This window comes from Vulpes vulpes, chromosome 1 (genome assembly GCF_048418805.1).
Source record: "Vulpes vulpes isolate BD-2025 chromosome 1, VulVul3, whole genome shotgun sequence".
Classification (NCBI taxonomy): Eukaryota; Metazoa; Chordata; class Mammalia; order Carnivora; family Canidae; genus Vulpes; species Vulpes vulpes.
This window is the reverse complement of record NC_132780.1, coordinates 142,449,300-142,475,856: the sequence shown is the minus strand read 5'-3', so window position 1 is coordinate 142,475,856 and position 26,557 is coordinate 142,449,300. Positions and strand designations below refer to the sequence as shown.

Sequence of the window (26,557 nt, the reverse complement as noted above, 5' to 3'; positions counted from 1 at the left end):
AATAAATGGGACTCTTATGATTAAAGAAAATGTCAAACAGTGTAATTGCAATATTAAGGATTAGATGTGATTTATTTTTATTTTAAATTTTTTTTAGTTTTGCCAGTTTAGAAGAAAATTCTGTAGTCACTGGGATGTTATCTGTTCATTTGAACAGTTCAAAAGTCAAGGATGTATTTAAAAGCATTAACTTAAGCATGTATTTAAAAAAGCATATGTATTTCTCTTGTGATTGGGGTTGGCTTTTTAATATGTTACTCTTGCTAGGTAGAATATTATTTCATCCGTATGTTTGCTGTTTTCTTGTTCATTTAATATGTTTGAGTATGTAAGTTTACTTTAAGTTTATATATAAGTTTTCAGATCACATTTTCACAGCCAGTTTTCAAAAAATATCTTTGTTAGCTTATAATAATATGATGATGTATAGTTTCCTTTAAAACCACTTTGAGGGTATTAGATGTTTTTTGGATAATGGAAATGCAATGAATTGATCATGTATTTGGCTGATTAAGATTTAAATCAAGGTGGCAAATTTAAGTTACATATGTTAATATAGTTTCATTGTAGAAAATCTTATTTTGTACTTGTAATATATAATTACTTTGTAATTAAAATTTTTTTTACGTATAGAATAAATGTATAAATATAAAGTGGTTTAATCATTTACTAATTAAATAATTTGGTAATTTAAGCCAAGTATTTCACTCGTGTAAAAAAAAAGTTATTTAAATGTTTCTTAATATATTCTGATTTGTCATTATCTTTTTAAAAATAAGTTATGAAAATAAAAATAAGCCTAATCTGTATATGGCCCAGTTTTCTTTCTGGATTCTGTGAATGGTAATTTAAAAAAAAAAAAATCTCTTTATATGTTTTCTCTGGTCCTGTTGGTACACTAAAATATTCTGCAATGTGCTTGTGCTTTTTATAAAGGAAGTGTATTGTTAAATTTTTATTACTAAATCAAGAATGGTATTCTTCTGGCAGTACTGGTTGACCCTATCTAGCTTAGATAATGACAGTTTTAAAATTAGGTGGATGCTAGTGGCAAAATGTTTTGAAAACGTAGGTTTTCCTGCTAAGATAAAGAGACTGAAAGAGGGAGGGAGGTAAGGGGGGTATTGGAGAGAGAGAGAGCAAGAACATAGTGTATTGCGTTTAGTTTTAACAACTTGGGGAATGTAAAGAATTCTGTGTGAACACTGAAGTTTTAATAATATGAAAAAAAGGAGTTTCTATTATGGAGAGGAGGAGGATTTAATGATCAAAGGTTTGGATTATTTTAACTTTTATGTTTATATTGCTTTACGAAGGTACTATATATAGTTCATTGTGTAAGTACTATCTGCTTTATGGATTATCTTCTTAAATATTTTCATTTTGTACTGAAGAAGAGCAGTAGCATTTTTTCTGCATTTCTATCAAAAACTGAATTACTTTAAAAGCTTTACAGATTTCATGAGAGGTTAATAAAAATTAATCCTACTAGATTACCTTTCTTAACCAGTTATCTTGCCTCATGTTAGGATATTATTGTCGTAATGGAAGTTTTGTCTTATATTGTCCTAATTTTCTTATATTGTCTGATATTTTCTTATATTGTTCTAATATTTCAAATTGGGTGATAGAGTCTTTAGTATGAAATGCTTATTTACTTTTATAGTATCCATGTTATGGTAAACATACTGACGATATAATGTAGGTTATTAACTTAAAGTGTTTTCTTTCTATACTGTGTATAACATAGTAATATACCATAATAATAGTGCAGATTTCTATACTGTGGTAGAATTTTATGAAATTGAGAATTCACTTTTCTTAAATAGGTTATCTTTGAACTATATTTACAAAAAAATCTTGTAGTAAAATTATTAATTAAAGGGAATCTCTGCCCTGTATCTTTTGGATACATATATGTCCATTTTCTAGGATCAAGTTACACTAATACAGTAAAACCAGTAGATTAAAATATTAATTATAAAATATAGCACTTTATTATCTTTATAGCTTTGTAGTGAATTCACTTTGCCTAGATAATTATTTTAAGTAATTTTTAATCATTTGATAGAAATAATGATACCTTTCCACTTAAAGATTATCCTGGAAATCTGAAGTTTAGATTGTGAAGTTCAGTAGAGAAATTTAAAAGTAGAATTAATTATGGTTACTGCTGAAACAAAATAAGTAAAAATGAGAATGCCTAATTTATTTACCCAGGTTAAATATGCAGTGAGTAAATATATAGAAAATATACCTGTTTATCTCCAAGCCAGACTTGTTCTTTGAGAGAATGTCTATAAATAGGTATCTGTTAACAGATTAGTTCATTCATATTTACCTTTGTGAACTAATAATTTGTTTAACTGATAATAAGTGTTTAGTTATTTTAAGTTTATAACTGAAAAGTAATGTCCTTAGGTCTTACAAGTGTAGTTTTGGTTATTTTTATCTTGAATTTCCCAATAGCTTGGGATGTCTTCTTGCTGTCTGTTAATAGTTTTACAGTTTGACATTTCTTTGTTAGTATATATGGGAGAAGGATTTGGTTAGCTCTCACAAAAGAACTACAAACAATAGGTTAGTTAAATAATTTACAATTTTTTTCTTTGTTTACAATCATTATCTTCTGTAGTCACTTATGTGGATACATTTGTATGCACATGCAAATGCGTATAGTATTAAAATTTTGAGCGGACTAATAATTGAAAGAGATTTAAGTTATATTTATATATTTCGTTTCTGTATAAAAATATGTCCATGTTCATACAAAGTTCTGTGGAATACCACAACATCATTATTCTCATTTTTCCAAAGAGACTGTGTATATATTGGTGCTTAAAACCTTATTGATGATCGTTAATTGTGATTTGGCTAGCATTTTTTTCCTTTATTATTATTACTATTACTTTTTGCTTATACTAAACCACAAAATGGATTTAATTGTAAGACATCTGCCTATAAGGAATATGTAAACCATCACTTGGCATACTCATGGTTCATATAAATTTTAGAGGAACCAATAAATGTGTAAATTTTTGAGTTTTAAACTTAGTCTTTTATGTAATTGTTGATGGCATAATGATTTTAGTAGCTACTATAGATGTAAAAGAAAGTTAAATGAAAGGTAAAATAAAATTCATTTATTTGATTTTGTGGTGAAAATTATTTGCCTGGCACAGGATATTTAGCTGTGCCTTGTTAAGAATGTCATCTCTCTAGTGTGAGAGATGTAACTCACATGCAATTTCTTAAGGGATGGCAATAGAAATAGTGCAGATAACAGCATTTAAGCTAATTGCCACACTAATCTTAAATACATGTCTGAGAATAATGTTAACTTGGCAGATTTTCTTGGCAGATTTATTATATTATCAATATAATAATTTTAAAGTATCTTAAATACTACTAAAATGCATTTACTTAGTATATCTATATGGTACAGAATTCCTTCTGGGCAATTGATTTAAAAAATGAAAAGCACTAATCAAGATTAACATTTATCCTCTTTTTACTAGAACCAAAATCACATTTGTTATGATTTTTGGTCCTTAAATATATATTTGATGTTGAATTTGTGAGTATTAACAAGAATATAGTGTATTGATAGGTGATGTGTTAATAAATGATTTTTTTTCACTGCAAATATCAAATGCTTTGTAGCAATTAGCTTTTAAAGGACTCTTAATTCTACAGCTAATTTTATTTGGGAATTGTTTTATATATACTGGTAAATGATGAGGTTTTTATTTTCTAGTCAAAGAAAGCATATTTATGAAAAGAATGCTTTAGAGTTAACATCCTGTTTGAACAATAACAACAAACACCTGAAATGTTTGAGATGGTCTTACTTAACATCCATCCTTCTACTACTACCGTTTCAAACCTTGAATCCTAGGTTCTTAAAAAAATATTATAAAGGGGAGAAAATTCCTAAGAATTCAACGTAAGGTGAAGATACTACATATGTAGTAATAAAAGAACATTTAATCTCAGTTCTTGTACAGATCTTTAAAAAGTTACGTGAGAATGTGTATGGCCTGTTTTATATGTTTGCTGTTGAGTGGACAAAAGCTTGTGGTCAACTGTGGTGACAATTGTAAGGAAACTCCCTTTGAGTAAGGTATAGAATTTCCCCATTATTTTTTCAGTTTTAACACATTAATCAAAACACATATCCACTGAATTCCATAATCTTTGAAATGGCAGTATATTGTACTAAGGTGTATATTTTAATTATATGAGACTTCCTTTTCTAAATATTTGTTTTAAAATAGTAAACATTTTAGATTTCATGAGGAATTTCCTTATACTTGAGGCAGCTTAGAATATTTTGCTCTTTAGAAAATACTGACTATTGGAGTTTATTGTTATTAGTGGAGTTCAGGGACAGATTTTTTTTTTTTTTTGGTAGTTTTTTTCAGTGGAATTCCTTGGTATAAAAGTAAAAAATAATGCATTCAGGTAACCTGTTGGGATGTGTCTGCCTAAATTAGCATTGGTTTTACTAGCACCCGTTTAATAATAAGTCTTGAATGCTAAATGACTAGAAAAAATAGTTACGCTTTGTTACATTTACAATTTTGTTATTTGCAAATAACAAAATTTCCTTTCTGCAAATAATAGTTTTTGTCTATTTGACCATATGTGTAATGTTTTTAAAGAGACATTCTAGAGGTAGGTTGTTCCAGCAAAACCTGTATGTTAAAGTCTTTTGTTAGGTAATAGCATTTGCAATCTTACTGCTTTTGAGGAGCTTTTGCATGACCTCACTATTGACTTAGAGTTGTCACGTTTTAGTCTCCTGGAACAAGGGTTAGAACAGCATGGAAGGTTGATATTTGTGTGCTTTGGACAGGAATTTGAGATGTTACCCTGTTTGCCATCAGTTTTGGAGTAGGTACGGGTGCATCATTAATCATAGGAAATGCAAAAATAAATAATCCAGTCCCATTGGATTTTTTTATATGAATACTTACCTTTTCCCTTTTTTGTATATACAGTTGAGGTATTTAGGTAACCCCTAACCTTTAGCTTCAACAAAGAAGTACAGTATAAAAATATTACCACAGTTTTCATGTGAGCAGCTCTAGAGAGGAAAAAAAAAAGCCCTCTAGATGGATATTTGTTGAAAAAAAAAGTTGTGATACAGAATGTCTTAACTCAGCCCCAGTACAGTACTTGAAGACCACCAGTGTATAAAATTGAAAGCACATGAGTTTTGAAGCACTAGAAAAGGTTTGTAATTGATTAGCGCTGCTTGAAAGTATTGAAGTACAGTGAGTTTTGATTTGTGAATGGTTCTATTCAATAAAGATTAATTCTGTGTGTTTGATAAAATCTTAGTGCCTTCAATGAGTTAGTTTTTTCCTCCCTCTGCAGTTTATTTAACCATCAAATATTTCAGTGTTCTTTTAACAAACTGGAACATTTCTATCTTACTGAATTTAACTTTAGCATGACTGATTTAAACAAGTCAAACTATCAGTGATTAGTTAGAAGGGTGTAATTGAATAGATTAATTTTTGTTCTTTTAGAATAACTAAAATGTATCATAATGTTATCATGTATATTTCATGCCTTCCTCATGATCGTGATCTGGAGACTGTCCTGAGATTCATACAGGCTAACAAAATATTTTTCTGTGATTTCTTTTAAATCTTTTGCATTTTAAAATATTTTTAAAATTTAAACATAAGTATTTAACAGTTTTTCATGTAAAGTTAGGGTTATTATAATTTAAAATAATTTATGAGTCTTTGGGAATTGCATTGGCGCTTTTAACTTAATATATGTTGGAGTGCTCTTCTGTGTATGTTCTTGATGTTTAAATTGTCTCCCTGGCTTTTCGTATTTAGCTGTTAGAAGCAAGTTATAACACTTGACATTATTAGATCTTGTAACTATAAGGTTACTGATATATGGACCAGAGCTATTATTTTGGAATCAGTGTTTATACATCATGTTCAGTTACTATGGTCAGTTACAAAAGCTTTATGTAGAAATTTAATCAGCTGGTATATTGTCATAAATAAGTTCTTAATTGTAAGATACTCCAGGAGTCAGATATGTTATTTTCAACAGACTTTATTTATTATAAATAATGGATAGATTTTTGAATAATATGATTGAAAGTTCTTGTTTAATTCAAGATAAATTGTTGCTGAGAGAGCAAGGACACTGAAAATATTTGTCTCTGTCTCTTTCTCACACACACACTTTTCACTCATAGTGAGGTGAGCCAATTGGTCAGCGTGTGTTTTGTGCCTCATCTAGGAAAAGTCCAAATTACAGAAAAGTTATTTTACAACATTGGGGCACATACTTTTGATTTTTCATTAGGTTGTTTTGATTATCATTTATAAGAATTTAAGGCCCAAAGTGAGGTTTTAGACTTCAAATAGATTGTGGGCTGGGGAAATGTTTGTAGTGTGATGACAACCTATACATAATGTTCACTACACAGTTATAATTAGTTTGGTACAGTGGGTTCATCGTTTTCCAGGTGCTGAAATACTATTTGGGGGTGGGAGAGGCTAACACCTACTCTTTAGAAGAGGAAGAATTAGTTACGATGTCTAAAAATATATGACCTACGATAGATCTTTATCTATTTAGTTTACTATTATGCCTCATTTAGATACTTGGTCAGGTTTTGGAAACTACTGTAGAAATAGTTATTAAGGATGTCACGGAAATATTAGACCTCTCATAAGAGAGGATAAAGAGCATTTTAACATATTTGTGACAGTATTACTGTCTTTGCTGGTCAGGTTTTGGAAACTACTGTAGAAATAGTTATTAAGGATGTCACGGAAATATTAGACCTCTCATAAGACAGGATAAAGAGCATTTTAACATATTTGTGACAGTATTGCTGTCTTTGCTGAAGTAGTCTTTGAAACTTGTGTTGCTCCCCATCTGGTTAGAAAAATTCATTTTTTTTTCAAATAGTAATATTGTGAAAGAATAAGTTAACTGCTTGACATGCCTGTTTCAAGTTATTCCTTCATATAGCAATAGTTTTAACTATTTTTTTCCTTATCTCGTGTAGGAACAGCAAAAGTTACCATGTGTATATGTTCTCCTTCCTTAATGGAGAAATTTTTAGAGTAATGTTTATTATCTATCATTACGTTTCAAAAAAATAATCTGTGATTATTATATCGTATGTGTTGTAACTGAGGGGGCCCACTTCCAACTACTGAGGGAGTCACTACAGCAATTTTACATTTTTTTTTGGTAAAATACAAACTGCATTTCCTTACCTTTTTAAGAGAAACCATTTTTCTCCTTCAGGTTTAATTATTTCTCTTTGACCTAAACTAAGACTGATCCTCTGGTAGCCAGTTAAAATGTGTGAAGTAGGAGGAGTAAAGGAAACTCCAATCGTTAGTTGTAAGTTATAAAGCAAAGTTAATACGGGTATACACAGCAAAAGGATTTATTTTAAAGGATAAAGGAAAATTTTATAAACTTGCCTTGTAGTTGGGACATGTTGGACGTCATAAAGAAAATCTTGTAAGTGTTTAGATATTTTACTATAATACTATGTCAGCTGATGAATATTGAAGTAGTTTACTTTTGTGTATCAACACTAATTTGAAATTGAATATTAAGGGACTATTTTATGCCTGTTTTCTTTCAAAGTTCAGCATGATTTAATAGGTATGGCTTTTAAAAATCATGCAGGGTATCCTTACGTAGTTTTATTTTTCATGAGACTAAATGGTATTCATTTTGGTAGGTCCAAGAATATGATTAAAAGAACGCTAGACATTTCTACATTTGCCGTGTGTTTACAACAAGTTTTCCATGTGGATAATAATGTGTGGATGTAAAATTAAAATTATGTAGAAAAATATAATTATGTTTTAAGTTTTTGGAGACTTCTGTGAACTTCTTAATATCATGGATGTCCTGAGTAACTATAAAGAGCTTTTAAAAATGGCTTTTACGTGCTATAGTTTTGTATATGAATATATGCTTGAATTATATAAAGTTGTTTAGAAACAAACTTGCGCACTTATGATGCAGTTTAAAAGTACAAATAGATTTCTTTTAGTTGAGCTGGGTAAAATGTTAACTGTGCTGCAGGTTTATTTCTGCAGTAGAGCATAATGGTAGAGCATAATGTCGAGATAATTCTGTGGTCTGTTATTTTGTAAAATTGCTTCCTTTTTGAAGTTTGCTCAAATATAGGGAGCTGCCAGGGTGAATACTTCATAATACTTTGATTAATTTAGTGTCTCATTTTATTGCAGTGAGGGTTAAATGAGAATATTAAACTTTCCTTTACTGTTCTTTAACTGCCTGATTTCTACAGCTCTAGAAAACATTTTGACTAATGTGAGATAATGTATTTTTTTCTATTTCAAGTCATTACTCTGAGAAGTAGATAAGTTACAGATGCCAAATGCAAATATGTACAGCAATTTCATTTTTCAGTTTTTAGTGCAACAAAATAGCAGTATTATCATAACCTTTAGTATCATACAACGTTAGCCAGAAAAGCTAGCAGTTTATCCAAGAAACATACCTTTTTGTTTAACAGGTTCATCTCTCATAGTATTTTAAAATATGATAACACTTACCCCAAAAGAAGTTTTGCTGACATGGTGTCACTGTGCTGAAGAGGCTGTTTGATGCCATAGTCCCTCCTTTTTTTTCCAGATAGAACTTGTACCCTCTGTTGTAAATTCTGCTTGCAGCCTTAAACTGAAAATACAAACCATACCCAAACCTTGTTTTAGTTTTACAGTATGCCTGGAGTACATAGACTTTATATTTATTTTTTTCTGTCAAGAAATTATGTAGCTGGTAACATGTGAAAAGCAAGGAAACAAAACAAAAAGAGAATGAGCAAATATTTGAAGGACCTACTATTACTGCATAGACTGTGGTTAGAGAGCACTCACTGACTCTGTTGGTCTCGGTGGCTGGTAGTGACCTGCGGAGATTAACCATTTAAAAACCAGAGACTTCTTGCTGTCCTCCTGGAGAAAGTTTGCACCGCACTTGTGGTTCTGTGGTTGTTTGTGAGGCGAATGAAGCATTCACACAATCCAAAAAAGCAAAAGCTTTAAAACTCCTTTTTTTTGCAAGCACTATTACTGGAGAGACAGAATCATGTGGTTTGTGACCTCACAGTACTCAAAGTAAAGTGGGACTGCCTACCACTGTGGCTTTTCCCCCCTTGCTCTTGCTCTCTCTCTTTCACTGTCTCCCTCTCTCTCTCTCTGACAAAAGACTTGTGGTAAGGCCCTTCCTGGCATCCAGAAGGATATAGCTTTTTAATTTTTGTGACTCATGAGGATTTGGATAGAATACAAATGCTGAAGGAGCCCAAACTCCTGTAAGGTTAAGCATTTGTAGAACAGAACTCTGCAGTTAAGGTTTTCCTTTCTATTCCCTGACCCCCATTTTTTTTTTTTTTGCCTCCTTTTATTTAGTTCATTATTGTGTCTGTGGAAAAGAACAAAATTGGCTCAAGAGGCTGTGTGAAATTCTGAACAACAGTGATGATTTACAATAATTTACATCTTTGGATTGTATCACATTCTGGGGTCTGCTTCATATTTGCTGGGTGATTTGAGTCCTCCTGTTTTTCTTTTTCTTGTCTTCTTAAACTTGTGAATCTGTAACTCATTGTAAAAAAGTTTACCTTTCTTAAGGTCTGGTTGCAAACTGCTTGCTGGGCTTGACTGTAATTGGCTGTCATGAAAGTGTTAGTCTGGAGATTCCTTTACAAATACTAAATCATGTCTGTCTGGTTAATGTATGATCAATATTAGATGCTGGCTCCTACAATAAAGATTGAATGTAATAGTATCTTTTGTATTGTGTATATGTTTATCTCATGACCAGTTTGAGGATCTGATAAAAAGTGAATGGTAAGAATTTTGATACACTTTATTGAATGAATCTTAGTTTTTTTTTTTTCATGCTTGTAATTTTGATTTTTCAAGGGAATGAATTTATCCTATATAATTCTTTAAATAATTTATTTGGATGTTAACTTTAACAGAGCCTTTGATAGCAAATCTTACACATCTATAAAGTAAAATTCTTATGTTATAACTTAGAATGTTCAATGTTACTGGCTTTATAAGCTCAGAATGGAGTGGGTTAACAGAAGCTGTAGTTTTTGTTTATAATGGAAGCTTTGAAATAAATTACAAAATGCTGTGTGTAGTAAGGAATAATGCACACAGACAGAGTATGTAGTCGTCTCGATTTGCTAATTCTGATTCAGAAGAAAATTGGAAACATCTTTGGGAAACTATCTCCTTTTTTGCCCCTTTGGACATGTATGTATAGAACTCATTTTCTTATTAGGATGATTATATATCATAGGCAGAGAATTTCATATTTATGAATAGAGCTTCCTGTTTTCATCAGTTGGGAGCGATGGGGTATTTTTTCAACAAAAATTATAAAGCCGAACAGAACAATTTTCTAGGCTTTTTTTCTTTCTTTCTTTCTTTCTTTTTTTTTTTTTTTGCCATTTATCCACGCCACTCTGAATTTGCATGTTAGACTTCTTCCTAGTGTGATAGTAACAAGGAGTGGCGTGAAGTAAATGACTGGGAGTGTGGGCGGAGACCGTGAATTACAAAACATTATTTGGGGTGTATAACGGGGTTGGGGCTAGAAAACACTGAGGGTGGTGTTACAGCCAAAATATTCCCACTTCTGGTCTTCCTAGCAGAGTTTATTATCTGCTTTTGGTTTTTATTAGATAAAGATAAATGTACAAACACGTTCATAAGTTTCTTTACAAAAACTTCATGTGCCCAAAATATACTGGGGAGACATGAAAATGACTTCAATCCTTTATTATCCCAACACCTAGAACTTTTTCATAATAAACTTTTAGTGATAGAAAACCAAAAATATATTTTAGTGTTTTATTTTCAATACAGATTTATTATGCCTCGTGGTGTGTATAAACAGGTTTTACATTGAAAAGTAAAAGCTTTCATTGAATGTGCAAGCTATTCAGTTATTCTCTTTCATAAATAAGGTGTACCAGTGTGATCTGTATTTTGAATTAATTTTCAGAGTAGATTAAAGGAGAGATTTGTCCGTATAATTTGTGGAGTTTCCAAACATAGTGCATATGCACATACAATAGCAGAATCAGGTCATTGAAAAAATTTAGGTAGCTGTTGTAGTGTGTGTATGGTAAGTAAATGCTCTTCTTTTAGAACGAACTTTTAGTTTCTGCAGAAGGATTCTTTGACATCTCACAACCCAAAGTTTTTGCTAAACATTTGCCCCTTAAACTTTTTCTTTTGTTGTTGTTAAGTATACTTTGGGCCCTACAAATTGACTTACATGTATTTAAATAATTTTTAACATCTGTGTATCTCTTAACTACTTGTTATCTTTTTGCAGGTAACTGTCCTACACATAATTTTTTGGTCAGGATCATTACTCTTATTGCATAAGAGTTTAGCAGATATTGTTGATTATGCACTTTGTTATCCTATGAGGTCCATTGAATTCTGGCAGGAGAAAGGGAAGTTGTGTGCTTTAAAGTCCGTATACTTATTACCCACACATATATGTATATTTTTTCTAAATTGTAAATATGTCGTCTTTGGAGCAAGTGTTACTTTGTGTTAAAAATTTTAAAACAGCAGTGATAACTGGTACACACTTGATAATTGACAGTTTGTTTCATTAGAAATAATACTCGCTGTATGTGATGAAGAGACTGACTCAGATAAGTTACTGCAAGTAAAGCTTTTCATTATGGATTTATACTATGCTTAAAATTAGAAATGAAAACCATAGATCTCAAAACTCCATCCTTTTTGGGTATATGTTAGTATTTGCTCTGTTGAAGGAAGTAACAAGTTTAGGTCGGCTGTATAAATTACGTACTTTCATGCCGTGGAAATGAAATATAGCTTTGAACTTGAAATTAGTTTCAGAAAGTAAAGCAATTATCTTGCTTCCCCATTATCTTGTATTTAATAAATTTGTCAACATGAGTTGAACTATTTATATTTATACTGTAAAAAGTGTTTTAAATGAGACATGTATCTTCATGGTTATTTTTGAATTATTTTTTATTTTCTGAGCTAATTATCCTATTTGAATACAATAGTTTTATTAGTATCAATCTTGTGCTCATTTCTGTTGGTGTGTGTGGTTTTTTGGGGGGATTGTTTTAAACTTCCATTTACTACTCTTCTGTTTTTCTTGTAATTGAAAACAATAGGAGCAAACGGTTTGATGTAGGGATTTTGTAAATTACAGAAATCCTGATTTAGCTTAAAATGTTCTCACTGATTGTGTGGTTTTAGTAAGGAACTTTCTTAATCTCTTGTTTCAACTTGGTTTGTGATCATTTTTTTGGACAGTTTTTTTTTTGGATATGATATATAGCTGTTTAACTTTACATAGCATTTATTTGGCCTTATATTAATGATTTGAAAATTTTTTATATTTGTAAGATATGTATGATTTTACTAATGCTTTAGATTATGATTATGAGAGATTAGTTCTACTTCATTTTAATAGGGTATATGTTCATATATACAACTACATGCATGTATTTGGTTTTGTGTGTTTGTACAGGGTGTTATTTTGTGGTACTTTATATAATGAGAATATTTTTTCTGTTTTTTTTCCTTCTCAGTTTGTTTTAATTAAATTATATAAAAATCCAGAGCAACACCATGTCCATAATTGTTTGAACAACTTCATTTGGTTAGTAGATAGCAGCTATCTGTCTAAATGTAAAATTATGTGGAAATTGGATGCCCAAAGAGAAAATACTAAACTTTCTCCTTCTCTCTCTGTCCTCCCTCACTTTTCCCTTTCTTTCCTCCTTCTCTCCTCCAGGCTTTGTTTTTGGTTTCTCTTTCTCTGTTTTGACATTTCTGTAAAGCCTCAAAGTAGATTCTTACGGTTCTAGTAGGAGTTACTGACATTAATCTTCATTAATGAATACCTGGTGGCGTTGAAGCCTCTAACATTCAAGGCAAGTCATTGTTCTATACTGATACAGTACACCTCATTTGTTGGATGTATTGGCATCTGATTAGAGATTTTGTTTTCTTAATAGTTTTTAATTCCTTCCTCTATGTTACTTTATTTGTAACACATTGTTTCATATGACCTTTAACACTTTATGAGTATTACTTTGTCCTTTTGAAGGACAGAGTGATCTGTAATATATTAGTGTAGTTGTATAAATAATTCATATTTCTTATAATTATTAGAACAATTCATCTTCTAGTGCTGTCATTTTTCTAAGAAGAAAAAAAGGCGAGAACTTGCAGAAAATATGGGAAATATGCTCATATGACAGCTGAGGATGTGGCTAGGCTAAAGCAGGAAACTACTACCCACAATGCAATGTTACATATACTACCACTTAATAAAATTTATATCAAATATGCTACTGACAAAACCAAAGAAAAATAATATCCCAACTATAGTAGTTAATGTACTAAATATATCTAGGGAAAAGTGAAACTAATCTCTTTGGAACCTTTGTACTTGGAGAATATAGTAAATTAAACCGTAGGACATCATATAATACATTGGAGCACTGTGATAACTTGGCCTTTATGCAGTAAGACTTGATTGTAGGTGAAACTGTCTTAATATGAGAACCTTTTGGGTATTAACTTTCCTGAAAAAGGCACAAAAGGACACTCTTTTTTTCAATTGAGTTGTTGCAGTATTAAAAAGGGTTAAAGGACATTATGATCTAGTTGGAAAAGTAAGTTAATTATGAGATATATTTGTCATGATAATTTAAACTTTTTACCTAACAAGGTGTATTTCTTATATATGTGTGTGTGTGTGTGTGTGTGTGTGTGTGTGTGTATATATATATTTAAGTTGTTTTTTATTGCCAGGTTTGAATTAGGGCTTAAGTTGAGGCTTCAGTATCCACTGAGGTATTTTTCTTTTCAAACTAATTGTTTTTCTTGCTGTTTCTTTTTATTTTTGTTAACCTACCTATAGCTTACCTGATTGATCCATATGCTTTAGGGAGGTTAGTTTAAAGCAAAAATGTAAACTGCTTTTATAATGTGGTTGACAAATATATTAGGATATCATCTTAAAAAGTCAGATTTCAATATACTTAGGGTTTCTGTTTATAAATCTTAATCTTCTGTGCTCTGAGCTGTCAGACTTTAGCAATTTTGATGGATTTAGGACCTTAGTAATTTAGATGAATTTTGAGGTTTTATAAGGGAGGTTTTGTAAGATTTAAATAAGTGAACCTAATAGAGATTTTGAATTGATAATGTATAGAAATTTTATCAGATAATAGAAAAGACTATCAAGTAAATGTTACTTATGAAAGATCTCCTCCTTAGTATTCCAGTGTATGAAATTTTCTCTGTTTCATACCTGGCATGGTATTTGTCATCTCATTATTTAAACATTAATACATTGTTTGTATCTCTATTAAGAATGATTTGCTTAATTGTTTGGAGTATTTTCTCCTTTAGAGACGGCTTATCAATAACAGCTGTAGTACTGTGGCTTTTCTCCATGGACGCATGGTGGTCTTTGGAACAACGTTCTTCAACTTTGACAGGTGAGACAGAGGCTCTCCAGTGCCACTGCTTTTGGATGAATCTAGCTGCGGTTGGAGAAAGTGCATCTTGCCAAAATATATGGGTGAGACCACACACAGCCTTTAAAATAGTTATTGTAGGCTTATTTTTAGGGATACATGTCTTGACAGTTCTTTTATTTGCATGCCAATTTCATTGCTGTGTATAGATTTTTCATTGGTTTCAGTAAAAGGGATTGTAGATTTAGATCTATCTTTGTTAAGCCTTGTGTGTAGTTTACACTAGAAAATACTCTTGAGTTCAGCCATAATCAACAGTATAGAAAATATATTGAAAATGAGCCACTTAGAATACTGATTATTTTTTTAAATAAAGTTGACAGTATTCCCCTTGAAAACCTCAATTTCCCAGGAGGCTTAGTAATCAAAGATTGCTCTAGTTTGAACTTGAAGAAATAAATTGGGAAAAGAGGTTAAAAGTATTCATATACTTTAATTACATTAATAGTAAAAAAAAATTCGTGGTTCTTTTTCAGAGGTACATGTTTTTAGAATATTGATATAAGACGTTATTCAAAATGTGTTACACTTTAGTGAAAGCTTGAAAGCATTGAAAAAAATTGCCAAAGAAGTCAACTTCTAAATGCAAGCTGTCTAGTCTTTATGGGATGATTAAAACTTTATTCATTTTAGTAAACTATATAAAATTGACTATACATTTACAAAAGAATATGTTTAGTGTTCTGAAACTGGGTTTGTTGGTGACCAATAAAAGCACTCTTTTAAACTTTTATAAAATGTAATCTGACCAGTGAAAACACTCTTTTAGATTTTTATAAAATGATGTGTTTTTTTAATAAAATGATGATTTGGATAATTATTCATAATTCTTATTAAGCATGACAATATTAAAAGTTCTTGAGTCCTAGCAGGCAGTTGGTCATAAGACTTTTGATAATCACTCAGTTTGGCTGGGAATATATAAAAATTGTAACCAAGATAAGATTACAGTTTCATTCTAGATACTTTTATAGGGAAAACAGAATCTACCAAGATAATTGGAATTTCAATTTCCTTCCCACTTTTATCAGGATACCCTTTCATTGCTAAATGGTTCTGCCAGGAAAGCACTGGGGAAATTGTGTTCCTACAGCTTTTCCAGAGAAAAAGTTTATAGAACGAAGAGAGAACATAGTATACACAAAAAGACTGTTGAAAGAAAGAATTGGCTCTTGCCTCTCCGAAATTGGTCATATATGTGAATCCTGACTGGATGCTAGGTTTTAAAAAGAGCATCCAAATATGGGATATTTGGGGCAGCTTGAATATGGCCTGGATATTGATGATACTATGGAATATTTATTAAATGTGACAATGTTATTGCACATATAGAAGAAAATACCCTTATTCTTAAAGGAGGTGCATGAGGAATTATTTTCATGAAGTCAGATGCAAATAAATAAGTAAAACAAATGTGGCAAAACATTAATAATTGGTGAATCCTGGCAAAGGGTATACAGGCATTCATTTTACTACTTTTCACCTTAAATAGTGAGTTCTGAAAGGTGAAGCATTTTGTGGAAAAGGTATATAGAGATTTGACTTCAACTTGAAATTTTATTTATTCCTATAGTCAGCTTTAAAAAATGAAACTGTATGATTAGCCTAGGCTATACTTCGTAATTTTAGATTTTAGTTAATGGTTTTACTTTTTGCATTCGCGTTAAAAAAATTATTACTGAGTTGTACCACTGCTGTTAACTTGTTTATAGTATTATTTTCTGTCAAGAAATATTTTAATGAGGAGAAGCCTATTATCTCTATTTACATGCAAATTATTTATCCTGAATCTGTGTCATACTAGTTAATAACCCTGTCAGTGGTCTGTACGAGAGGGCCAGATAGAATATATTTTTGGCTTTATAGGCCATAAGGTTTCTGTCTACCACTCAACTCTGCCATTGTAGTCTGAAAGCAGACAATAAGTAAATTAGACAATAAATAAATGGTCTTGGCTGTGCTCCAGTAAAACCTTGTATATACATAAATAGGCAGCCAGAGTTTGCTCACTCCTGCCACCTACACTTTATATACAGAGATCTGTGGCCAGTGGATAGCCTCTTTTATGAAACAGGCAAGAAGAGTTTGAAATAATGATCAAACTTTTAATATACATGTTATAATAGAATTCTTTCTTATTTATAAAAAACTTGTTTTTTCTGTTTTTAGTTTATTAAAGATCACATGTGTATATCTTGTAAACTGTGTTTAAGCAGGGCATTTTCATCTTGATCATGTAATTATATATTGTGAATAGTTTTATAAGGCACTCAGATCTTTTTAGGGATAAGGTTGGAATCTAAATAAATCTTGATTATAGACTATTCCCACGTTATCATAAATCTCAATATTTAATTTATCTAGTTCATCACTAATAAGAAAGATGTGAAGAAATTTTAGTAGTGATTGTGATGAGCTATTTTCCGTGTTTTCCATTTATATTTGAATTTAAATCTGAGTAGAGAAAAGGATTATTTTTGGTATTCTACTCCAGAACATTCATTGCACCTATTATTGGACATAATATCCAAATTAAATTAGTTCTCTAAAGATTCATCTATATTAGCTAGACTGAGTATTATTTATTGGCTGCTGCTACTGATTACAACAACTGAACAGGGAAAGTATCTTTTTTAAAAACCGGTAAAGAGCAAATGGACCCATATTCTGATCTGAATTTAAGACCTATAATGTATTGATATTTTAGGCTTTAAATAAATGAGTTATATAGAAATGAGATAGCTTTAAGCAAGAGTTTACAATTCAGTTATTGAACACCTTATTTTATGAACATTTTAAGCAATTCCAGGTGTTACATAGCTAAGGATCAAACAGTTGAAAAATTATTACATAAATCTCATACATTTAAAAAAAATATTTTATTTATTCATGAGAGACACAGAAGAGAGGCAGAGAGAGAGAGGCAGAGACATAGGCAGAGGGAGAAGCAGGCTCCATGCAGGAAGCTTGATGCAGGACTCGATTCCAGAACTCTGGGATCACGCCCTGAGCCAAAGGCAGACGCACAACTGCTGAGCCACCTAGGTATCCCAAATCTCATATAATTTAATCACAAAGGAGCAATGTTCCTCTCTTCTTTCTCCCTTATAAGTTCTGATCATTGCCTGTTTGCCCTCATTTATGATAAAGTTTTAATATGATTGTTTTTATACTTTTCCCTTCTCTAGTACTTATTATAAAAAAGTTGTACAAATCAGTGTAAGTATTAAGAATAACCTGTCTGGGAATGAAACATAAAAATCTAATATACAGAGACTCAAGAGCATCATACAGGGTCATTAATGGGAGTTCAGACTGTCCCATCTACCTTAATAGATTTTTAAAGGAATCACTGTGTTACAGCAAGAGGAACATTTTATTAAGCATACTTTATTTAAAAAGATAAAAAAATATTTAAAATTTATGTAGGGAAGATTTTCATCTAAAGTTAATAAAAAAAAATAGGGACGCCTGGGTGGCTCAGTGGTTGGGCGCCTGCCTTTGGCTCAGATCATGATCCCAGGATCTGGGATCAAGTCCCTCATCAGGCTCCTTGTGAAATGCCTGCTTCTCCCTCTGCCTATGTCTCTGCCTCTCTCTCTCATTCTGTGTCTCTCATGAATAAATAAATAAATCTTTAAAAAATTAATAAAAATAGTTTTGGCATTTAAAATTATAATCTTCAAAAAAATAAAAAATAAAAAAATAAAATTATAATATTCATTTATTAGGAAAATTAACCTTTTTTTAAAAAAAGGATTTTATTTATTTATTAATGAGAGACACAGTTTATCCAACTGTAGAAGGACATCTTGGTTGCTTCCAGGTTCTGTCAATTATGAATAAAGCTGTTGTAAATGTGAGTGTAGGTTTCTGCATAGACATGTTTTCAGTTCATTTGAGTAAATACTTATGAATATGATTGCTAGATAGTTTGGTAATACCTAACCAAACCAAAGATTTAACTTTGTAAGAAATTGCCAAACTGTTGTCCAAAGTGACTGTGTCATTTTGCATTCCTGCCAGTAATGAATGATAGCTCCTGTTGCTCCACATTGTTGCCAGGGTTTGCTATTCTCCCTGTGTGGCTTTTAGCCATTCTAATAGATGTATAATGGTACCTCCTCTTTTTTTAAATTTTGCGATTCCTCAATGATAAATGATGTTCAGTGTCTTTTCATATGCTTATTTGCCACTATAAGCGGAGGTACTTGTGAGATATATGTTCTATTTTTAATTTATCATTTTGTATTTAGTTAAGAGTTCTGTACATGCCACATTTTGTTTATACATATATTTGTTGATGGGCACTTGGTTATTTATTTCTCTTCCAGCAGTAGTTCAAGCCTTTAACAAAGATCAGTTGACTATATTTGCGTGAGTCTGTTTCTGTGTTCTCTGTTCTGTTCCATTGATTTATATCTCTGCTCTTTTGCCACTATCACACTGGCTTGAATAGTTTATTATGTTACAGTGATAGAATATCAGTTTGTTAGGATTCGTAAAGTAACTTGTTGGGATTTTCATTGGGATTGCATTGAATCTATATCTAGTTGCAGAAAACTGACATCTTAACAAAGTTTTCTTCTGGTCAGTGAAAACATTTATTTAGATCTTCTAGGTCTTCTTTAATTGCACTCATCAGAGTTATGAAGTTTACATCATATGAATCTTCTACATATTTTTTTAGATTAATACCTAAATATTCATTTTTTTATGGCAATATAACTTCATAAGTTTCAAGTTCCAATTATTGATTGGTGGTATTTAGGAAAGTAATTGGTTTTCATATACTGACCTTGTATTCTACAGCTTTACTACTAATTACCTGTTATTTCTAGGAATATTTTGTTGAGTCTTTGCAATATTCTGCATAGATGTTCATCTCATGTTGAGCAAAGACAGTTTTCTTTCTTTCTTTCCGATCTTCATTCCTTTTATTTTCTTTCCTTAGCTTATTTTATCAACCAGAACTTCTGTTATGTTGAATAGGAATGGTGAAAGAGAATATCCTTGCCTTGTTACTGATCTTACTAGAAAAACATCTAGTTTGTCACTGTGAGGTATGACATTAGCTTAGGGTTTTTGCCAGTGTTCTTTATCAAGTTGAGGAAGTTGCCCTCTATTTCTAGTTTGCTGAGAATTTTTATCATGAATGGTGTTGAATCTTGTCAGATGCTTTTTCCCGTTGATGTGATGGATTATATCAGTTGATTTTTAAATGTTGAATGAGCCTCTCATACCTATAATAAATCTTATTTTGTAATCTCATGTAATTCTTTTTTATATGTTATTGGATTTGATTTGCTAATATTTTGTGAAGGATTTTTTTGTATCTATGTTCATGAAAGATACTATTTTGTATTTTTCCTTATTTGTAACGTCTTTGCTTTCGGTATTAGGGTGCTGTTCAGAGAATGAGTTAGGATGTGTTCTGTCAGTATCAGATTGTAGAGAGTTGTGGAGAATTTCTTCCTTAAATGTTTGTTAGAATTTCCCACTGAAGGTGTCTTGGCCTGGTGCTTTCTGTTCTATAAGGTTATTACTTATTTATTAAATTCTGAAAATAGATATAGACTTAATTAGGTTATCTACTCTTTGTTTTAAGTTTTGATAGCTGTATCTTTTAAGCAGTTGGTCTCTTTATCTGCATTTTCAAATTTTGGGCATGGAGTTGTTTATAGTGTTTCTTTGTTATCCTTTTAAATATCTAAGGGATAAGTAGTGATGCCCCCTCTTTCATTTCCCATGTAATTTATATCTTCTTTTGTTCTTTTTTATTTTATTTTATTTTATTTTATTTTATTTTATTTTATTTTATTTTATTTTTTATTTTATTTTATTTTTTTTATTGGTGTTCAATTTGCCAACATATAGAATAACACCCAGTGCTCATCCCATCAAGTGCCTCCCTCAGTGCCCATCACCCAGTCACCCCACCCCCCACCCACCTCCCTTTCTACCACCCCTTGTTCGTTTCCCAGAGTTAGGAGTCTCTCATGTTCTGTCTCCCACTCAGTTTTTCTCTTTCCCCTTTATTCCCTTTCACTATTTAGTTCTTGATCTGACTAGAGATTTACAAATTTATTTGTTTCAGAAAACCAGCTTTTGGTTTCGTCAGTTCTGTTGATTTCCCATTTTCACTTGCTTTAATTTTGGTTTGAAGTTTTATTATTTCTTCTGCCTATTTTGAATTTAATTTGTCCTTTATCTATTTTCCTAAGGTGAAAACTTAGATTTCTGATTTTAGATCTTTCTTCTTTTCTAATACATGCATACAATTAGATCAGTCTCTCTAAACACTTCTTTTGATATAGTTGGATTAATATCTACTGTACTTGCAGCTATTACCTATTATTGCCCTGTTTTTGTTTCTTTTTGGGGGAAGAGTTACTTTTAAATTTTCTTCCTGGTATTAATTGAGCACTTTATATGATTGTATTTTCTTTCCTTCCTTAACATATCAGTTAAACTTTTCTTCCCTTTTTAAAAAAACTTTTTTAGTGGCTACTCTAGAGTTTAGAATATGCACTTAAAACTAATCCAACTCCAATATGAAATAACAGTACATAGTTTCATATGTAGTGCAAATATCTTATAAAAGAGTATTCCCTCCTTATAAAACCTTGCTGTCATTCATTTCATTTATCTGTAAGCTATAAACATTGAGTCCATTGTTGCTGTTATTATTTTGATCAAGCTGTGACTTGTTATATCAATTATTAATAGATAAAATAAAAAAAATTTTAAATAAAAGTTTTATTTTACCTTTATATATACCTTGTCTAATACTGTCCCTTTCTTTATATAGATCTGTGCTTCTGACATATCATTATCTTTCTCTTTGAAGAATTTCTTTTAACAATTTTTGCAAGGCAGGTTTACTGGTAATGGATTAGAGAGAGAGAGAGAGAGAGAGAGAGAGTTTTATTTCTCTACTTTTGAAGAATAAGTTTGCTGGACACAGAATTCTAAGTGGGTTTTTTTCTTTCAACACTTCAAATATTTCATTCATCTTTTTTCTTTCTTGCTTAATTTCTAAAGAGAAGTCCAGTGCAATTCTTACTTTGACTACTTTGACCTATAGGTAAGGCATGTGTGTTATTTTCCTGGCTTCTTTCAAGATTTTCTAGAGTGTGAATATGATATGCCGAGGTGTCAGTATTTTGGTGTTTATCCGACTTGGTGCTTTCTGAACTTCCTGGATTTGGGGTTTGGTGTCTGTCCTTAATTTTGGAAAATTCCCAACCATTTTTATTTCAACTATTTCTTCTTTCCTTTTCCATTTTCTTCTACCTTTGGTTGTACTATTACATGTATATTGCTTTTTGGGTAATTTTCCCACAGTTCTTGAATAATTCTTTTCTTTTTTATTCTTTTTTCCTTTTACCTTTCAGTTTTGGAAGTTTATTGACATATCTTCAAGCTCTGTGATTCTTCCCTCTACCATGTTCAATCTGCTGATGAGCCCATTCATTTTATTTTTACAGTGTTTTGATTTTATTTTTTAGCTTTTCTTTTTAGATTTTTAATTTATTTTAGTATTTTCTTCTCTTTGCTTACATTACCCATGTTCTCACTTGATGTCCCCTTGTTCCATGAGAGCCTATAGCATACTAGTTTAGTTCATGTAAATTTTAATTTTTTTTTTTTAGTTCATGTAAATTTTAGTCTGATTTTTAAATTTCTGACATATCTGAGTCTGGTTCTGATTCTTGCTTTAATTCTTCAGATTGATGTCTTGCCTAATTAGCATCTCTTGTAATTTTTTGTTGAAAGTCAGATGTGATATATCTGATAAAAGAAACAGGTAGGTAGGCTTTCAGTATGAAATGTCTATGTTTATTTGGCTAGGAGTTAGGCCATGATTCTGTTGCTGTAGCAATAGTGTCAGAGACAAAAGTTTTCTGAGTGTTCCTGTTTTTGTTTCTCCTGTTGGCATTGAAGTTCCCTTGAGACTCTTTCTTAAGTAGATAGAGTCTGAGGCTTTTGGGTCTTTCAGCTCTACTCTTATTGTGCAAAAAGCTGATTTATGTGGTAGTAGGGGTGGCAGAAGGGGAAGTGTAGTGTAATTCTGTGATTAGTTTTTAGTCTTTCAGTGAATCTGTGACTTTCGTAAGTGCTTCTCTTATTCTCCTCCCCTCTCTTCTCACCTCACACTGGGTTAAGTAGGAAGGCTAGAGGAGCAGGGGTTGAGTATTTTTGTTTCTCCATGTGAAGGCTAGATGAGGCTGGAGTTGGAGATTTCCCTTCTCCTGTTCCAAAGACTGTTGAGTGCTGGAGTTACGTGTTTTTCTTTCTCTAGGACAGTCAGTCTTGGTGTATTGCAAGTGGGTTAGGTTTTGGTAAATAGTTCCCTCTAAGGGCTCTTTTGTTTAGCAGAACAGAATACTCTGGAGCTTTTTCAAAATGATTACTTTCCCCTTTCCTCTTCTGAAGGGGATTTTTCCTTGGTATTCACCCTGAGAACATGGTAGGTATCTGGAAGATAAAATAGTGTATAGAGCCCCCCCCCCCCCCCCAATCTAAAGCTGGACTACCTTGAGTTTCTGTCTTTTCTGCTAATCCATGCTTAATTTTTAGCAGTTAATGAATACTTACCCTTTAAGTGTTCCTACCTGGTTCCAGTTAGGGGTTCTGCTTTTGGGAAGCTGTAACTCTTTGTATTCATTTGTCAGTCTCCATCAGTGTTTATCACATTGGTTTGCCCTGTGATCTCAATTCCCTGATGGATTTAAGAGTGGTTGATTTTCAGTTTGTGTAGCTTTTTTCTATGCCTTCCAACCTATTTACATGTCAGACTGGAAACCAGATGTCACAACCTTTTTTACAACAATTTTATCTATATAGCATTATCTTAAAATAATGGAATTTAAAAGTTTAGTATCACTCACTCATTTGTTTATTCTATCAGCATTTATTAAACACTATGTATTAAGCTCTATGTTAGTGCTGGGATTACAGAGTTAAAGCATAGTTCACAAGGGAAATGAATTAATATTGAACTATTTGGAACATGCAAATAAGTCAATGAATGTAATATTGTGTGTTGAATACTATGACATATAAACATGAAGTATACACATGATACTAGATATGGTGGAAAATTTCAACCAGATTGATGAATTCAGTGAAAGTTATTCAGAATTGGTGAAAATTAGCTGAATTTGAAGGCCTGTTAGGCGTTGATTCAACACTTGTAGGTAGGAAAGGCAAGAGGAGGGAGATACAAGAAGGAATGTTAAGGACCAAGACCACATGGAACAGCTTACAGCATTTTGTGAATTGTACTCAATTCTAAGGTGTTGGGGCAAAGTTGGGTGAAAAATGTCCAGTCTGGAAAGGTAGACAGAGATTAATCAAGAGGGACCTTATTTGTTAGGCTATTTAAGTTGATTGAACTTTATATTCAAAACTAAGGGGAACCATTATTACTTTTTCTTGAGGAGGGAAGTGACCTGATCCAGGTGTAGAATGATCTGGTAGTAGTGTGGAGGATGCATTATTAGAGGAGACAGGGAGGTTTTCTTAGTTGAAAGAGAGTCTGAATGAATGAAAATGATAGAAGGAAAGTGAACTCTAAAACCACTGATGGAAGTTGAAGTTTATGTTCATGTAGTTCTGTCCATAAACAAACTGAGTGGACATTTTGTTAAGCATTGTTAGAATAGACTTATCCAACTGAATTTAGGTGAATATATTTGTGAAAGGTTTTTATTAATAAATTCAAAATCTGACAAATCATATATACTTTTTCTGTCATAGCACTAAACCATGAAGTGCAGTAAATAATGCATGGAAACAATAAATATTGCAGTTATATTAGAGCTGGTATGAAAAGACCATGATAATATGTATTTTTTCAAAAGATTATTTATAATTGCAGGTGGTGATATAAAGTGAATTATGTTCCAGTAATGTGAATGCTTTTGGTTCTTATTTATGGCTAAAAGCTGGTATTTCTTACTTTAAAAAATAGAGGTAGCCTTGAGTCTTAGTTTGGAAATATCTATGGGCCATGATTAGCCATATTATTTTCCAGGCTTTATACTTAAAGATAAATATTGCTTCCATAATTCTTGGACTTGTCCTTGAATAGCAAACAAGTAAACACAAAATCCTGAAGAAGCCTAGTCAGTAGTGATTTCCATTGAAATGTGTTGAGAGTCGAAAGATCAGGCTATGGATTTAATAATAGTAATGGAATCCATGCTGCCTTTGCTCTCAGTGTTTCCATTGGAATAAGAATTTCAGCTAGGAATAAGAATTTCTAGGAATAAGAATTTCAGCTTGTTGACTTCCCCTGTCATTTGTGTTTTTATAGGGCTCAAGTGCATTTTAATGGTTAAGTATGTTATAGACAGGAGACAATTTTGTACCATTGGTTACATTAAAAAAAAATAAAAGGAAAACTTGGTGTAGTTGACTTCGTTCACTTTCTAAGATCTTTTTGACATTTTTACCTATTAAAATGATTTGGTTAATAGACTCCACAACTAAAAACAAACACCTGGGAAGCTTTTATGTTTGTGTGTTTCTGCTTTCAGTTTGAATGTTGGTTTTTTTCTTTTTTTCTCCTAATTACCTTCCTTCTTGGCCTTTCTTGTTAGGAACTTTTTAAAAGAAACTTTCTGAGGTCTGTTGGTATAGCTTTGAAATAGCTTCTGTTAATAGTCTATTTAGTTTTAGGAAAATGATACTACCATTTTAGAGCAATGGAATACTCGGAATAGTAAATGGTATCATTAATGCCAAACATAATGATAAAATAGTGGAAAAATTGAATATGTTTAGTTTTTTTTGGATTTAATTACATTGAAAGTGTCTCTTTTTCAGCTTAATTATTGACTAATTATTCTGGTAATTTATCTTTCCTTTAAATTATTTAAAATAAAATTCCTCACAGTGCTAAATTGTTTTTCAAAATTACAGCTCTTTAATTTGGATGGGTGGGTAGAGAGAAGTTACTTTTATCTGTAACATTTTCCTGTAGAAAGCAGTATTAAATGTCTTTTGATCTATTCCAAGTGAAATGTAATTATTAGATGTTGGTATTTATACATATAAATGGATAAAAGTATATATATTTTTCCATTTACATAGCATCCAGTTGATGCAAGTGACTCTAATTTGTCATTGATCCTGATCTGTAGTGATCTGTAGTGTGTGGGCGGTCATTTGCCTTGTAGCAGGAGATTTATGCAACTTTTCTACCATAAATAATGAAATCTACTTGAATAAATACAAAGTAAAAAAGTGTCTATACTTTAGTTCCTTTTTAGTTATATTAAAACAAAGTATAGGCATACCTTGGAGATACTGTGGGTTTGGTTCCAGGCCACTGCAACAAAGTGAATATCACAATAAAGTGGATCAAATGAATATTCTGGCTTCCTAGTCTTTATAAAAGTTGTGTTTACATTATACTGTAGTCTTTTAAGTGTGCAGTAGCAGTATGTCTTAAGGAAGTACACACCTAAATAAAAAATTATTTATTGCTAAAAAATGCTAACCATCATCTTAGTTCTCAGTGAGTTGTAATCACAGATCACAAATCACCATAACAAGTATAATAATAATGAGAATGTCTGAAATCTTTTAAGAATTACCAAAATACTACACAGAAACACAAAGTGAGCAAGTGCTTTTGTAAAAATGGCGCCCCAGACTTGCTCAACACAGAGTTGCCACAAACCTTCGAATTATAAAAAACGCAGTGCCAAGTGCAATAAAGTGAAGCACAATAAAATGAGGTATGCCTGTAGCGTTTAATTGAACAAGGTTTTATCAGCTTTCTAGCAGGTGCCATATATCAGTAATACAAAGATGGATAAACCCAATTGATTTCTTGCTATCAGGCACAAGGTTATTTAAAAAGGAGATAGTCTTGCAAACATTATTTAGAATCTAGCTCTGAACAGGGTGCGAGGGAGTCCTGATTGG

General features: G+C 31.6%; 1 protein-coding gene across 13 annotated transcripts in view; it reads left to right on the top strand.

Moving 5' to 3' along the window:
• Window positions 1-26,557, top strand: part of SUPT3H (SPT3 homolog, SAGA and STAGA complex component) — a 516,593-nt gene that overhangs the window by 47,607 nt on the left and 442,429 nt on the right. For 3 of the 13 annotated variants that reach the window (XM_072733266.1, XM_072733258.1, XM_072733248.1), the window contains exon 3: window positions 14,487-14,575. The exons of the other annotated variants lie outside the window; for them this stretch is intronic. In XM_072733266.1, coding sequence (XP_072589367.1) covers window positions 14,538-14,575 — 38 coding nt within the window. In that variant the 5' untranslated portion in view covers window positions 14,487-14,537. The remainder of the gene's footprint in view (window positions 1-14,486; window positions 14,576-26,557) is intronic. 13 annotated transcript variants of the gene reach the window in all.